At 45.5% G+C, this 15,993-nt stretch overlaps 2 protein-coding genes and 1 long non-coding RNA gene across 4 annotated transcripts in view; 1 reads left to right on the plus strand and 2 right to left on the minus strand.

Annotated features, from left to right (window-relative positions):
• Nucleotides 1–656: 656 nt before the first annotated feature.
• On the minus strand, nucleotides 657–7,789 carry sap30l (sap30-like). 2 transcript variants are annotated; one of them, XM_076986928.1, is made up of 4 exons: nucleotides 7,512–7,789; nucleotides 5,133–5,255; nucleotides 4,515–4,613; nucleotides 657–2,270 (listed from the first exon to the last, which is right to left on the minus strand). In XM_076986928.1, exons 1-4 carry the CDS (start codon nucleotides 7,695–7,697, stop codon nucleotides 2,142–2,144), a joined length of 537 nt encoding a protein of 178 aa, XP_076843043.1. In that variant the 5' UTR covers nucleotides 7,698–7,789; the 3' UTR covers nucleotides 657–2,141. The 2 variants fall into 2 exon arrangements, with proteins under 2 accessions (XP_076843043.1, XP_076843042.1); XM_076986927.1 differs by lacking the exon at nucleotides 657–2,270 and adding an exon at nucleotides 2,282–4,420.
• LOC143487774 (uncharacterized) lies at nucleotides 7,764–11,249 on the plus strand. The gene is made up of 2 exons (XR_013124363.1): nucleotides 7,764–7,893; nucleotides 9,075–11,249. It is a non-coding gene; the product is annotated as an uncharacterized LOC143487774 (long non-coding RNA).
• galnt10 (UDP-N-acetyl-alpha-D-galactosamine:polypeptide N-acetylgalactosaminyltransferase 10 (GalNAc-T10)) overlaps nucleotides 10,225–15,993 on the minus strand; it is a 56,601-nt gene continuing 50,832 nt past the window's right edge. Inside the window, exons 11-12 of the mRNA XM_076986926.1 lie at nucleotides 13,563–13,712; nucleotides 10,225–12,890 (exon numbers count right to left, since the gene is read on the minus strand). Of these exons, the coding sequence (XP_076843041.1) occupies nucleotides 12,723–12,890; nucleotides 13,563–13,712 (318 nt within the window). The 3' untranslated portion in view covers nucleotides 10,225–12,722. The remainder of the gene's footprint in view (nucleotides 12,891–13,562; nucleotides 13,713–15,993) is intronic.

Here is a 15,993-nt window from a genome sequence, read left to right on the forward strand (position 1 = left end):
AAGAATTTGGACAGTAACATCTTCTGGCTGTATCATCTGCAACAACAAGGAACATTGTTACCTAATTTATTAAATTAGGTTCCCATTTGAAAGAAGTGGGCCATTAGCAGCGCCAGGGGGCGCTGTGCTGGGCTGAAGCTCTGAACAGCAGTAACACATCACCCTGAATCCATCAACAAGGAGGACAGACCTGGTGTGTGTCTGCTCGTACACACGCAGAAGATGTTTGACATTGTAGCTTTGGCTCAGGACAGATGAGCAGAAATGAGCCCCAGGAAGTCTGTGCAGGTCTGAAACAAACCCACACAAAACAGGAAACAAGAAAAGGGGAATACGATCGCCACCGTGTACAGGCACCCAGGTCTGGAAGAACATGACTGACGTGAATGCTGTTTTTCCTCCAAAGCACCAGACCAGTAGACATGCAACATGAAAATGAAGTACTAACATTTATGTTGTAAAATTACAGAGCAGCCTTGTTAGAAATGTTTTACTGGAGTGTGAGGAAGTTTCCTGGGACAGTTGCACTCCAAGGTGCTTGTGCACACTGCCAGCGTTACACTGCTTCATGAACAACCCCTTGTGGCGTACTTGGGGTATTACAACTTTTGGGAAATAAATTATAAACCTCACCAACTCAAGAGGCATTAAAGGTGTCCGATGTATACTGTTTATTAAAAGCAATATGCAGTTGTCTGTTTTATCTAATACAACAAATCCATAAAGTGAATGAATAAACAACAAAACAGAAAACCCTACATGATACAAACTTACAGAAACTCAAAGACCAATTCATATGCTATGAGAAATAAAAACTGCAAACAGGACAGTAGGACTATCACAAGGTCCTGCAGGAAGAGAGAGAGGACACACCACACACAAGTTCACTTTACACAAGTTCAATAAGGACCACTAGGAAGTCATCCAATCAGGTTATCCTCTGTGGCAGTTTACTGAAACTGTCCAATAAACCTCCAGAATTTCAGGGCCTGGCGATGCCACACACCTGTGATCCCAGAAACGGCCACAGGTGTTAATACAGCAGCTCAGGGCCCTGAATATGTTCCCATCTGAACTCCTCTGTTCAGGCACAGGGGTGGAGCTGCAGAGGGGCGGAGCTGCTGGTGCCAATGTATACACCCCTCCCCCCCCCCCCCCCCCCCCCCCCCCCCCACACACACACACACACACACACACTCTGGAAGAGAGGGACTACAATGTTATCATGTTGGAACTGGACCTGCTTAAATGATACAATCAGATAAATTACCTCATTGACAATCAATTTCTTCATTAATCACTTAACAATAATGATTTATTTTAAGGATTTTTGATGGTCAATTAAGAAGGCAACATGCCAAGTACCCCAAGGTTCTCACAATGTGTGAGGGTTGTTGTTTATGCGCAGTAATGCTGTGGTGTGCTGCAGCCAGACTCCAGAGAGAGAGATGGACACACAGCCTCCACAACTCCTCCACAACTCCACCACAACTCCCCCCTGGACCACACGCTTCCCTCTCATATTACAAATCATTAGGACAGTCAGAGCCATAATGGAGCCACGATGATCCAGTTTGTCCAAGTTCTTAAAACACAGAGACTTTGTGACATGGGAATGGATTTAGTACGACTAAAAATTATTAAAACAAGTTTTAAAAAAGACAGAATGACACTCCACTGCTTCTAAATCTACATAGAGATAGAGGGCGGAGTCTGAGGTGGACACGTCACATGACACAAGGGGAGAAGAGAAAGGGAGAAAACTGTCACAGCCATGTCACCATGGCGATAACGCGCTGTTCACACACACCACACACGCCAGAGAGATGAAGGCAGAGGACACAGCCAGCATGACACTGGCCACACACAGCGTCTTCACCAACACACGTAGGCTGTGTGCTTTCTTCATAATTGACAGGTTTGGCACGCAAGCTGAAGATGTTAACTGCCGCTTCGAGACATGACATATTCTGAAGCACTTTATGGTAACACTAATATCCCAGCCCAGAGACGGGAGTACTCTTGTATGTATAAATATGTAAGTATTTTCCCATTAATCTCTTTGTCCTGCTACCATGTAAGCAGTCATTAAGAACAGCAGCAGGGCGCAGCAGGGCCGTGTCCACTGGGGGGCGCTGTCCTCAGTCCAGCTGTTTGCTCCCCTCGGGTTTCTGATCCAGACGACTCTTGCTGCTCTTCACCATATAAATAAAGTAGGTCAGAGTTTCCTTCTCATTCACAGGAATGTTCCGGAAATGACGGCTGACGGTCTAAAAAAAAAAAAAAACAACAAGAAAATAAACAGTTAACAGAAACATCGAACAGGTTCTCGCTCACAAACACACAGCTGCCACACATACAGGAGTTCCCCGGTTTCTACCTGTACCATAAGAAAGAAAAATAATAATTATAAAAGTTTTGTTTTAGACCGCGCGTGCATTAGCCCAGAGATGTGGGTAAACACGCAGCTCACACACCCCCCCCATCTCTGCCGAGCGGAGATGCTCACAGCTAATTGAACAGAGCTGTGCCTTCTACTTTATTAATGAGGTGCTGCTCTCGTTAGGACGGCCGTTCCCGCAGGGCAGGGAAACGGGGGAAGGCTGCTGATGTAATGAGTTCTCATGAACACTGAACTAGCCCCAGTACAGCAGGGGTACAGGCACTCACTACATCATCTAAATGAACGTGGTAGAACTCAGTTCCTGGAGTCCATTAGTGAGGGTTAATCCTCACACACCCCCGTGGCACAACACACCTTACTTCATTATTAGTCTTCACATGTTTGGATGGAGTAGGTTACCATGGAGTTTGAGGTGAGAAAGTATTGGTGTAAACATAGGGGACGTTTAAGAGGGTATGGAGCCATGCTTCAGAACATGTTTACAACAAACAAGTAAATAAAACAAACAACCATTGCAAACATCCCAGAAACCAAACAACTGGTGTTTATTAATCCAGTTAAATCAGATGATGCCCAAAGATTCAGAACACAGAACCAGCAGCACACAAAAACACACTGTAGTTGAGTGACCAACACAACAACCACACACACAAAAACACACTGTAGTTGAGTTAGAACCAACACAACAACCACACACACAAAAACACACTGTAGTTGAGTTAGAACCAACACAACAACCACACACACACACACACACAAAAACACACTGTAGTTGAGTTAGAACCAACACAACAACCACACACACACAAAAACACACTGTAGTTGAGTTAGAACCAACACAACAACCACACACACACAAAAACACACTGTAGTTGAGTTAGAACCAACACAACAACCACACACACACAAAAACACACTGTAGTTGAGTTAGAACCAACACAACAACCACACACACAAAAAAACACACTGTAGTTGAGTTAGAACCAACACAACAACCACACACACACAAAAACACACTGTAGTTGAGTTAGAACCAACACAACAACCACACACACAAAAAAACACACTGTAGTTGAGTTAGAACCAACACAACAACCACACACACACAAAAACACACTGTAGTTGAGTTAGAACCAACACAACAACCACACACACAAAAACACACTGTAGTTGAGTTAGAACCAACACAACAACCACACACACAAAAACACACTGTAGTTGAGTGACCAACACAACAACCACACACACAAAAACACACTGTAGTTGAGTGACCAACACAACAACCACACACACAAAAACACACTGTAGTTGAGTGACCAACACAACAACCACACACACAAAAACACACTGTAGTTGAGTTAGAACCAACACAACAACCCCACACACACAAAAACAGCAGCACTGTAGCCAAGTCAGGGTTTCAACACAACCACACAAAATCATCACTATAGTTGAGTCAGGGCTTCAACACCAACACCAACATCAACACACACACACACACACACTACGTGAACTACAGGGTAAACGAGTCAGGGTCATGAACTACAGGTTAAACAAGGGTCAGGGACGTGAACTACAGGGTAAACAAGGGTCAGGGTCATGAACTACAGGGTAAACAAGGGTCAGGGTCATGAACTACAGGGTAAACAAGGGTCAGGGTCATGAACTACAGCATGAACAAGGGTCAGGGTCATGAAACAAGCGGTGCAGTATAGCTGTGCACTACAGCACTAGAGATGTAGAAGTCTGGAGGCACAAAGAGGAAGTTCTGTCCAGAGTGAGGGCAGGTGTCTCCTGAGGAAGGTCTGTCCAGAGTGAGGGCAGGTGTCTCCTGAGGAAGGTCTGTCCAGAGTGAGGGCAGGTGTCTCCTGAGGAAGGTCTGTCCAGAGTGAGGGCAGGTGTCTCCTGAGGAAGGTCTGTCCAGAGTGAGGGCAGGTGTCTCCTGAGGAAGGTCTGTCCAGAGTGAGGGCAGGTGTCTCCTGACACCAAGGGACTGAAAAAAACCCTGACTGGCTTCTATGGAGAAAAATGGCTGAATTGTTCTGATATTTTTGAGGATGTAGAAGAGGCTGTAGGAGTGTGTAATGCGCCGGGTGTGTGATGTGTGTACCTCAGCCAGCTGGGCTTTGTTGAGTCCAGGTCGGGTCTGGATCTTGTAGTGCCGTTTATAGCGCCTCAGTGTGTTCACCTGCAGCTGGAACAAGTCCACCTGGGAAAGCAACACGAGGGGACTCGTCTGAATACGGCAAATCAAAGTAATTAAACCGATAGCAGTTAATCTGCTGCAGTACGAAGACAGAAAACAGACATGTCTGCTGCAACAGGACTAGCAGCACCCAACCACGTTGAAGTTCCTCACCTACTCTGAGTGACAAACTGGGATAAATCTTGGAATAAATGGAGAAATGTCCAGAAACACCTTCATAAAGCACTTAAACACTGAGCCCAACTGCATTCATCAAAATGACCAAAATTTAAATAAAGGAATTTTAGGCTAATTGTAGGCTAATAAAATAAAGGCAAATTAACCACTTGGATGTCGGGACTTTTTCACCAGTTTTAGTACTTTATAACTTTACCCTGAGGGTTAGGGTTCACCTTCTGAAGCACCTCTACATGGCTTATAGCAGCGTTGAAGAGGAGGCAGGTGTGAGTGCGGGGTGTGTGTGTGTGTATATATATATATATATATATATATATATGAATATGAGAGTGTGTGTGGTGTTACCTCTGGCACCTCCACATCGTGTTCAGGTGATTCTCCTCCATCATCACTCGTTTTTCTCTTCCGTTTGTTGCGGACACTCTGGATGAAGTTTTTGTGGAAGTCACAGATGTACAGGTGCCGCACCTGTAATAGAGACCCACTCTAATGATTATATTCACTATACATACACACACCTGTAATAGAGACCCACTCTAACGATTATATTCACTATACACACACCTGTAATACAGACCCACTCTAATGATTATATTCACTATACACACACACCTGTAATAGAGACCCACTCTAATGATTATATTCACTATACATACACACACACCTGTAATACAGACCCACTCTAATGATTATATTCACTATACATACACACACACACACACCTGTAATACAGACCCACTCTAATGATTATATTCACTATACACACACACACACACACCTGTAATACAGACCCACTCTAATGATTATATTCACTATACATACACACACCTGTAATAGAAACCCACTCTTAATGATTATATTCACTATACATACACACACCTGTAATAGAGACCCACTCTAATGATTATATTCACTATATTGGTTATATAGACACACACCCACCAAAAAACATAATATACTATAATATACTATACATACACACACACACATCTGGGATAAACGTACATGTCTACAATCAGATGAAAAATCAACACACGACACTCATGGGAGCAGCTAGAAGCCTTTGACCTCAAGAAAGACCAAGTTGCATGTTTAAACTTTGCCAGAGAGCACTTGGACAAACTGACTCCAAAGTGCCTCTCACGGGAAGTGAGGGGGCAAAATCCCGAAACATCCCGTATTTGCTGGCTATTAGCACAAAAGAGATACTGGAGACACCCCCTCCATGTAGAAATGTAGGCGGTTGGAGTATTATAAAAAACAAATCAACCACACAGTTTCAAATCTACCAATTAAGACAGTAGTATTTTTAACTATATAAATGTCCACACGGTAGTGCCATTCACTCTAGTTCTCTCACCTAGTGCACATGTGCCACCTCTAACTTTTATTAATCTCAATATACATTTTTAAAAATTTAGACCAACCCACAGTCTTTTTAAAGACTCCATGTCTCAGCCTCTCCACAGGTGGAGCTGTGCAAGGAGGAGGGCAGCACTCACAAAACACAGACGTGAGACCCTCGTTGGCTGCAGAAGGTGGTTCCACAAGCTCCCAATTAAAAGAGTTCACATACTTTTACACTTGACAGATTATCAGTTTTTGGAGAGATAATACTATTGTTGAATAAATAATGAATGTTTATCTTTAGTGTCTCTTATGTGGAAAGTCTGCTTTATAAATTGAGATTTCGAAGTTAATTTCATAAGGTTATTATTTATATAGAAAACAATGACCATGTTTGGGTGGTTCACAAACTTACAAGTAGCAAGGTATATGCCATATGTAGGTACATATGTATATTTGAATATACACACATGGAGATGCAGTTAGTTGGAGCCTTGTAAAAATGTAAAACTTGTAGTGAAGTTTCCGGAGAAAGATCTCAGCTCGCGAGCACAGATGACCGTTGTCTCACAACGACAGTACCGGTCAACGTCACACACCGACGGTGCTCGTGATGAACGAGATGTCCCACGACAAACACTCCACATCAGCAGCACATGTCCCCGCAGAGGGGCACACGTCCCCGCAGGGCAGCGCACCCACACCGCACAAGTGCAGCAAGACAGGACGCAGGACCAACAATACCCAACAGTATCCGTATAATGACTCCACTGTAACGTTCTCGGTGTTTGAAGGTCCAGACAAAATACGACTACTAAGATGCTGGTTAACTACACAACTAGGATAACTTACTGCATTGTTGAAGGTCGGAGATCTAAGGAAACAACAATGACACCGGACTTTAACATCACCCTGGTCGGTCGCTGATCTCACACACACACACACTTTTACAGGTCCGCTAGTACCACTGCAGCTAGAAAGGTCGGTGCTGGGTACGTAGTAATGTGTGTGTGTGTGTGTGTAATATATATATATTACTCATATGTATATTATATATACACACACACTTCCACTATATCTCACACACACACACACACACACACACACACTTCCCCGTCACCATGTTCTCTGTGCTGAACCCCGTCCTCCCTCTGATGAGCCTGCCCCTGGATTAGTAACCGTAGATTACCGCAGACTGAAGTCAACCGGACGGTTTACCGGGACATCCCCGGTATATCCGCCATAACTGCTCAACACCCCGACACCAGCTGCACTCCTCAAAACCCACACGGCCTCTCTGCAGTTTCCGGGATGGGTATCCGAGCTCGGCGGTGTGTGTCCCGCCCCGTTACCGGCCCCGTTACCCGTTACACTCACGCTCTTGTCGATGTCCAGTTTGAGTTTCTTCTGTGAGATGCTCTTCTGGATCCGCTTGCTGAACGACGCGTTCCCGGCGGCGCGGCCGCAGCGCTCCCCGTCCTCGATCAGGCAGCACGTCTGCCCGTAGAAGGGCGGCGCGGCCGGCCCGTCGTGGCTGTCCTCCTCCGTGCTGAACCCGTTCATCGCGCCGCGCCGCGCGCCCCTCCCACGCGCCCGCCGCCGCCGGTGTGCCCGCGCGCGCGGGTGTAACGGCAACGCCGCGCGCTCCGCCCGCCGCTCGTCAGACCGCAGAGAGACTCGCCGGACGCGCCGGACACATCAGCGGGGCGGAGCGGGCGAGAGGACACGGCGGTCGGACGGAGCGAGTTATTAACGTCCGGTACGACCAACAACAACTCGAACAACTCAAACACGAACTCGAACAACTCGAACGCAGCGCGCGCTACAGCTAGCCGTTAGCTTAGTTAGCCTAGCCGTTAGCCTAGCCGCACTCAGGCTGCCGCCACAGCGGATAAATCTCCTCAACTCAGTCGTGCGCAACGCCAACTACTTTCCCGCCCGTTGGCGGTTCAGGCAGGCCGGCGGGGCGCCCGTGTGTTGCTCCTCCGGCCGCGGTGGGTCTAGTCTCGGTCCTCCGGCCGCGGCGGCTCTAGTCTGGGCGCTTTTACCTCAGCTCGGCGCTGCCGTCGCGTACAACTCGTACAATGGAGCGCGTCCTGTATCGCGGCGGAAGTTGGCCAGCTACGCCGTGATTGGTCCGCCGCTGGTCAGGGCGGGTACTCGCGTTGTTTCTCTGAGTTCTGATTGGTTGTTGCATGTGTCATTCGGTCCGTAACACTTCCGTATTCTCTACTGGTTTGCCGTATGTTTATGAGAAGCTTATGGCTTCGGTCGACAGAATTACATACTGAAATGAAGGAGGAAATTATTGATCAATGTACAAAATATATCAGTTAAACCACGACCGCCTTTAGAAGTACTCAATACGGTCTTCAGACCTGTAACGAGCTAGCTTGTACCAAGGGTAAAAAAACATTTGACGCACTTGACACGAAGACATACAAGAAAGTAATAACGCGTTTCAGCTCCGCAGACGTGACATTTCTGTGTTTCAGGCCTTATCTTAAAATATACCGCAATATGAAATATCGTTTGTGAACAGCCTAAAGCGTCGACTCGATGTTAATCCCCGTCGGACACAAACGTTGACAAAGGGTGTGATTTTACCTACATCCTCCACCAGGGGGAGTTGGCGTGACAGAGGCCGTTAGAGCACTAGAAGGTGTCAACATGGTGTATGATTATAAAACCTCTATGGCCACAATCTTCGTCCTGTAAGATCCAGAAAATCTCCACAGACTTTCAGTGAGAAATTAGATGTCCCAGGATACAGTTTATTTCTTATGAAAATCAGAGTCTCTGTTCACTAAGTATAAACGTACAATTAATTTTTTCTGGCATTGTCACACAAGAGCACAAGTGCAGTAGAGTTGGTAGGAATATGCAAAAGCAGAAACGGAAAACATCCATCCATCCATCCATTTTCATCTGTTTATCCAGGTCCGAGTCATGGGGGCAATAGCCTAATCCAGGTTTCCCTCTCTCCAGCCACCTCTTCTAGCTCTTCTGGGGGGATACCGAGGCGTTCCCAGGTCAGCCGAGAGATATCATCTCTCCAGCGTGTCCTGGGTCTTCCCCGGGGTCTCCTCCCAGTTGGACATGCCTGGAGCACCTCACCAGGGAGACGCCCAGGTGGCATCAGGACCAGACGCCCAAACCACCTCAACTGGCCCCTCTCTCACATATGTCATGTAATGCATTATAAAAGTCATTACATATATTCTAAAATAAAGCACAAAGCACATTTAAAGACCAAAAATATACAAAACGAATAAAATAATTAGGTAGAATTAAAAAATAACATACACCATGCAATACTGAACAGGTTAGCCCATATAGAGTGCCTTACAATAGTCTAAACACACACAGACAAAAGTTCAGATTTTTCATAATTCAGTTAGAAAAGGTAATTGGTCATTCATAACTCAAGAGAGATGTAGCACAGGAAACAGGCAGTATATACTTATATTAGCAGTATATACTTATACTAGCAGTATATAAATACACACTATGCAACAAACTAGGATAGTGGGTGGATGGATTACTACTAATGTTATTTTATTGCAAATTAATTGATGAATGCTAATATACCACAGCAGCTTCAACAGAGGAGGGAATGTCAACAGATTAATGTATGAAGTATAATTTGAAGTGTAAAGAGACCATGTGCAGTAGGTGGTGTAGTGGAGACGGATGTGAGTCAGCCAGTTTAGGACATGTGCATATGCCAGCCTTCTTCAGTTTAGGACAGGTGCACACGACAGCCCTCTTCAGTTTAGGCCAGGTGCACACACCAGCCTTCTTCAGTTTAGGACAGGTGCACACGACAGCCCTCTTCAGTTTAGGACAGGTGCACACGACAGCCCTCTTCAGTTTAGGACAGGTGCACACGCCAGCCTTCTTCAGTTTAGGACAGGTGCACACGACAGCCCTCTTCAGTTTAGGCCAGGTGCACACGCCAGCCTTCTTCAGTTTAGGACAGGTGCACACGCCAGCCTTCTTCAGTTTAGGACAGGTGCACACGCCAGCCTTCTTCAGTATAGAGGATGCAGTAAGAACCCACAAGGCAGATTTCAAAATAAGAGTCATGTTACGCAAATGTTACTCAGTTTATTTTATATTTCAAAGAAAATATGTTACAGTTCCAGTTCAACCGTAGTGTTCAACATCTAAACATTTTACAGTTGCTCATGTAAAAAAATACTTCTGATATGTCTTCTGTAATTATTTATGCATTCAAATTGCATTCAGATGCTTTTATAATAATTTTTAAATAACAAATATCTGCTCTGGACATAAAATGGTATTCTTAAAAATCATGTTTCAATTAAAATATTTGTAGAGTTTAAAAAAATTGCAGCATACAAAATATAATTGTTTTAACATTATAAAAAGATTCCCTCAGATTCCCTCTTATCATAATAAAATAGTTAGAAAATGCAAGATGGCACAAAATGGGGAGTGAAGTATTTAATCCAAACCTCCGTGTCCCCAACCCTCATCCAGCCAAACAAGCACCTTTCGCTCTCACTTAACACTGGAATTCATGACATCCCAGTAAGAGTGATCAACACAGTCACCAGTGTACTGGTTTCCAGGCTGCAGAGACCCTGATCACAAGGGCTTTGGAGTCACACAGCTTAGCACTTAGATGAGTAAGGTGATGGAGATTTTGACTGGGTGCCAATGATCTCTAAGGTTGAGGTTAAGGTTCAACACTGACATTTAAGCCAAATCAACATCCATGTATGATGGAGTATCCACAGCCTGGAGAAACGACCAGAGACGGAAAACACCGGAAACCACAGAAAAAGCCATTTAGTATTAATTAATCATGAATGGATGCTCTCCCAAGAAATCCACATAATCCAGCAGAAAAAAATCCAACAGAAAGCTCATAACTGTAAATACGTCTGAATGAGCATAACATCGACCTCCTGGTACATTGTTTATAGTGGTCTTACCCCCCCCAAATGTAACGAAGGCGGTTCAATAAAGGATGAAAAGCAAACCAAAACACACACACACACACACACACACACACACACACACACACACACACACACACACACACACACACACACACACACACACACACACACACACAGCTTTAAGTGGAAGCTGTATTCAACATACAAAATGATATTTACCCAGTGCAGTTGGTGTGAGCGTTCAGGTTAGGTTTGGGATTACACAGTTTGGGTTAGGTTTGGGATTATACAGTTCAGGGCATATTACCTCTGTGCCAGGCACCATAATGTATTCTTGCAGCAAGACCTGCCTGCAGTTTCCCACTATGAGTTTCCATATGTCCTCCAGCCCAGCAGAGGGCAACACACACCACATCCAAAGGGCTTTGCTCTGCTGTCACACAGACCTGTTTATCAGCTAATCAAATCCAAGGATTTAATCACATTGGGGTGTGAAACACACATAAATAAAGCCAGACCAAGGCTATGGTCTGACTCACTCCACGTTTGTCTATAGTGTGGCTGCAGGTAGTGCTGTGTGGGCGGAGCCTGTGTTAAACGGCCCAGTGCTGTATGGGCGGAGCCTCTGTTAAATGGCCCAGTGCTGTGTGGGCGGAGCCTCTGTTAAATGTCTCAGTACTGTGTGGGTGGAGCCTCTGTTAAATGGGCCAGTGCTGTATGGGCGGGCCTCTGTTTAATGGCCCAGTGTTGTGTGGGCGGAGCCTCTGTTTAATGGCCCAGTGCTGTGTGGGCGGAGCCTCTGTTTAATGGCCCAGTGCTGTGTGGGCGGAGCCTCTGTTTAATGGCCCAGTGCTGTGTGGGCGGAGCCTCTGTTTAATGGCCCAGTGCTGTGTGGGCGGAGCCTCTGTTTAATGGCCCAGTGCTGTGTGGGCGGAGCCTCTGTTTAATGGCCCAGTGCTGTGTGGGCGGAGCCTCTGTTTAATGGCCCAGTGCTGTGTGGGCGGAGCCTCTGTTTAATGGCCCAGTGCTGTGTGGGCGGAGCCTCTGTTTAATGGCCCAGTGCTGTGTGGGCGGAGCCTCTGTTTAATGGCCCAGTGCTGTGTGGGCGGAGCCTCTGTTTAATGGCCCAGTGCTGAGTGTGTAAAGCCTTTGTGCCCAGAGGAGAATGAGGGGAGGAAGATGGAGGGGAGGAGAAGAAAGCTACAGCTCTGCACCTGTGAATAACAGCACCGCCAACAGGGATAGAGGGGCGGCCATTTTAAGATGTCCATCATTTTGAGCTCCTGTAAGAATAACTTTCATAAATTAGACATAGTGTTTTGTTAGAAACAAAAGTTTTGTACAGGATCTTCTCCACTTTCCTCACCATCCCGCCAGAGTCCCACCAGAGTCCTGACAGAGTTCCGCCAAAGTCCTGACAGAGTCCCACCAGAGTCCCGCCAAAGTCCCACCAGAGTCCCGCCAAAGTCCCACCAGAGTCCTCCCAAAGTCCCACCAGAGTCCTGCCAAAGTCCCACCAGAGTCCTCCCAAAGTCCCACCAGAGTCCTGCCAAAGTCCCACCAGAGTCCTACCAGAATCCTGTCAGAGTCCTGCCAGAGTCTGCTGCCTCACGGTGGTTCTGTAGTGTAGCCCAGCTCCCAGAGTGGAGTCTCAACTTCAGGAGCTGTGATTGTTGTTAAACTGCTCCAGAACTGTTGAGTTGGTCTTCTCAAAGAGCCACTGCTGACTAGGTGCACTGGGGTCACATGTGTTCATGAAGATACGCCTGTCTGTGGGGCTACTGTCTATGCAGCTGTTGCTGACGGGGTGATACAGGGTCTTATCCTGCACAGAGGAGAAGGAGGTGTAAGAAAATACACCACTACTGCTGTCTATATTTTATGAGATCAACATATTTTTGAATTCAGTTATTAGTAACTGGTGCTGCTCCAAAGCCTGTTATAATGCTCATAATCTGCAAGCCTGTTATAATGCTCGTAATCTGTAAGACTGTTATAATGCTCATAATCTGTAAATCTGTTATAATGCCCATAATCTGTAAGCCTGTAATAATTCTCATAATCTGTAAATCTGTTATAATGCCTGTAATCTGAAAACCTGATATAATGCTCATAATCTGTAAACCTGTTATAATGCTCAAAATCTGTAAGCCTGTTATAATGCTCATAATCTGTAAGCCTGTTATAATGCTCATAATCTGTAAGCCTGTTATAATGCCCGTAATCTGTAATCCTGTTATAATGCCTGCAATCTGTAAGCCTGTTATAATGCCCGTAATCTGTAAGTCTGTTATAATGCCTGTAATCTGTAAGCCTGTTATAATGATCATAATCTGTAAGTGTGTTATAATGCTCATAATCTGTAAGTCTGTTATAATGATCATAATCTGTAAGTCTGTTATAATGCCTGTAATCTGTAAGTGTGTTATAATGATCATAATCTGTAAGTCTGTTATAATGCAACCAGACTGCGTGTGAAGGCTGCTGGGTTTTGTACCTTTCGGTAGCTCCACAGCTGGTTTCCCTTCATGCTGTGACAGTCATACAGCGTGACGGGACTGTTGGTGGAGATGGCGTCGAAACACACCTTCTTAGTGTGCAGTGGGTCTCCAACTCTGATGTCCTCCCTCCACCCAAATGTAAACACCTACAGACATTTTACAGACAGACATTTTAGGCACCATCTCCACTTCCATTACAGGGAGTACTGCACCACTCTGACCCAGACAGCATTAGTGTTTAAAAGCAACTCATATTCTGTTCATCTGTTCGTCTGGTGGTGCGGGGGGTGGACACACACTAACACTAACCCCATCACTACCCCTAACCCATCACTACCCCCACTAACCCTAACCCCATCACTACCCCCACTAACACTTACCCCATCACTACCCCTAACCCATCACTACCCCCACTAACCCTAACCCCATCACTACCCCCACTAACCCTAACCCCATCACTACCCCCACTAACACTAACCCTAACCCCATCACTACCCTCATTAACACTAACACTAACCCCATCACTACCCCCACTAACACTAACCCATCACTACCCCCACTAACACTAACCCTAACCCCATCACTACCCCCACTAACACTAACCCCATCACTACCCTCACTAACACTAACCCCATCACTACCCCCACTAACACTAACCCCATCACTACCCCCACTAACCCTAACCCCATCACTACCCCCACTAACACTAACCCCATCACTACCCCCACTAACACTAACCCCATCACTACCCCCCACTAACACTAACCCCATCACTACCCTCACTAACACTAACCCAATCACTACCCTCACTAACACTAACCCCATCACTACCCTCACTAACACTAACCCCATCACTACCCTCACTAACCCCATCACTACCCCCACTAACACTAACCCCATCACTAACACTAACCCCATCACTACCCTCACTAACACTAACCCCATCACTACCCTCACTAACACTAACCCCATCACTACCCCATCCCACTATGGAATACTTGTTCTTGTGTGTGTGCTGTAATCCACACACACTGGAACTGTATCAGTACAGGCAGGACATAATGATGTGATTAATAATATTTTTCATTAAAACACATAAAAATATTTAAAACAGGAGTTAAACTTCTGTTCAATAATCTTAAGGAATTCATTATTTTCACACTAGAGGGCGATATAATGTCTTATAGAGCAGGAATATGTGACTACACAGGCATCCTGGTGTTAAATATGGTGTTTAGTAAACAAAAGCAGGAATAAAAACAAGATTTCTTATTTTTTGAGTAAAATTAAACCCATTGATCTGCTTTAATGTGTAATGTGAACAACATTATGAAAACATGCAGGTTCTTACTAGATGAAGAGTGTCTCAAACAGAGAAGCAACAGGGACACCAAAACACATCTGCATGTGTATGTGTGTGTGTGTGTGTGCAGTGTTAGTACTGGTGTGTGGTGTGCAGTGTTAGTATTGGTGTGTGTATAGTGTTAGTAGTGTGTGGATGTGCAGTGTTAGTACTGGTGTGTGTGTGTATAGTGTTAGTACTGGTGTGTGTGTAGTGTTAGTAGTGTGTGGGTGTGCAGTGTTAGTACTGGTGTGTGTGTGTGTAGTGTTAGTAGTGTGTGGTGTGTAGTGTTAGTACTGGTGTGTGTGTAGTGTTAGTACTGGTGTGTGTGTAGTGTTAGTACTGGTGTGTGTGTAGTGTTAGTAGTGTGTGGGTGTGCAGTGTTAGTAGTGTGTGGTGTGCAGTGTTAGTATTGGTGTGTGTGTAGTGTTAGTAGTGTGTGGGTGTGCAGTGTTAGTAGTGTGTGGGTGTGCAGTGTTAGTACTGGTGTGTGTGTGTGTGTAGTGTTAGTAGTGTGTGGTGTGTAGTGTTAGTATTGGTGTGTGTGTAGTGTTAGTACTGGTGTGTGTGTAGTGTTAGTACTGGTGTGTGTGTAGTGTTAGTAGTGTGTGGGTGTGCAGTGTTAGTAGTGTGTGGTGTGCCGTGTTAGTATTGGTGTGTGTGTAGTGTTAGTAGTGTGTGGGCGTGCAGTGTTAGTACTGGTGTGTCTGTGTGTAGTGTTAGTAGTGTGTGGTGTGTAGTGTTAGTAGTGTGTGGTGTGCAGTGTTAGTAGTGTGTGGTGTGCAGTGTTAGTACTGGTGTGTGTGTAGTGTTAGTAGTGTGTGGGTGTGCAGTGTTAGTACTGGTGTGTGTGTAGTGTTAGTACTGGTGTGTGTGTAGTGTTAGTACTGGTGTGTGTGCAGTGTTAGTACTGGTGTGTGTGCAGTGTTAGTACTGGTGTGTGTGTAGTGTTAGTACTGGTGTGTGTGTAGTGTTAGTACTGGTGTGTGTGTAGTGTTAGTACTGGTGTGTGTGCAGTGTTAGTACTGGTGTGTGTGCAGTGTTAGTACTGGTGTGTGTGTGTGTAGTGTTAGTAGTGTGTGAGT

The sequence above is a fragment of the Brachyhypopomus gauderio genome, unplaced genomic scaffold, assembly GCF_052324685.1.
Source record: "Brachyhypopomus gauderio isolate BG-103 unplaced genomic scaffold, BGAUD_0.2 sc50, whole genome shotgun sequence".
NCBI classification, from domain to species: domain Eukaryota; kingdom Metazoa; phylum Chordata; class Actinopteri; order Gymnotiformes; family Hypopomidae; genus Brachyhypopomus; species Brachyhypopomus gauderio.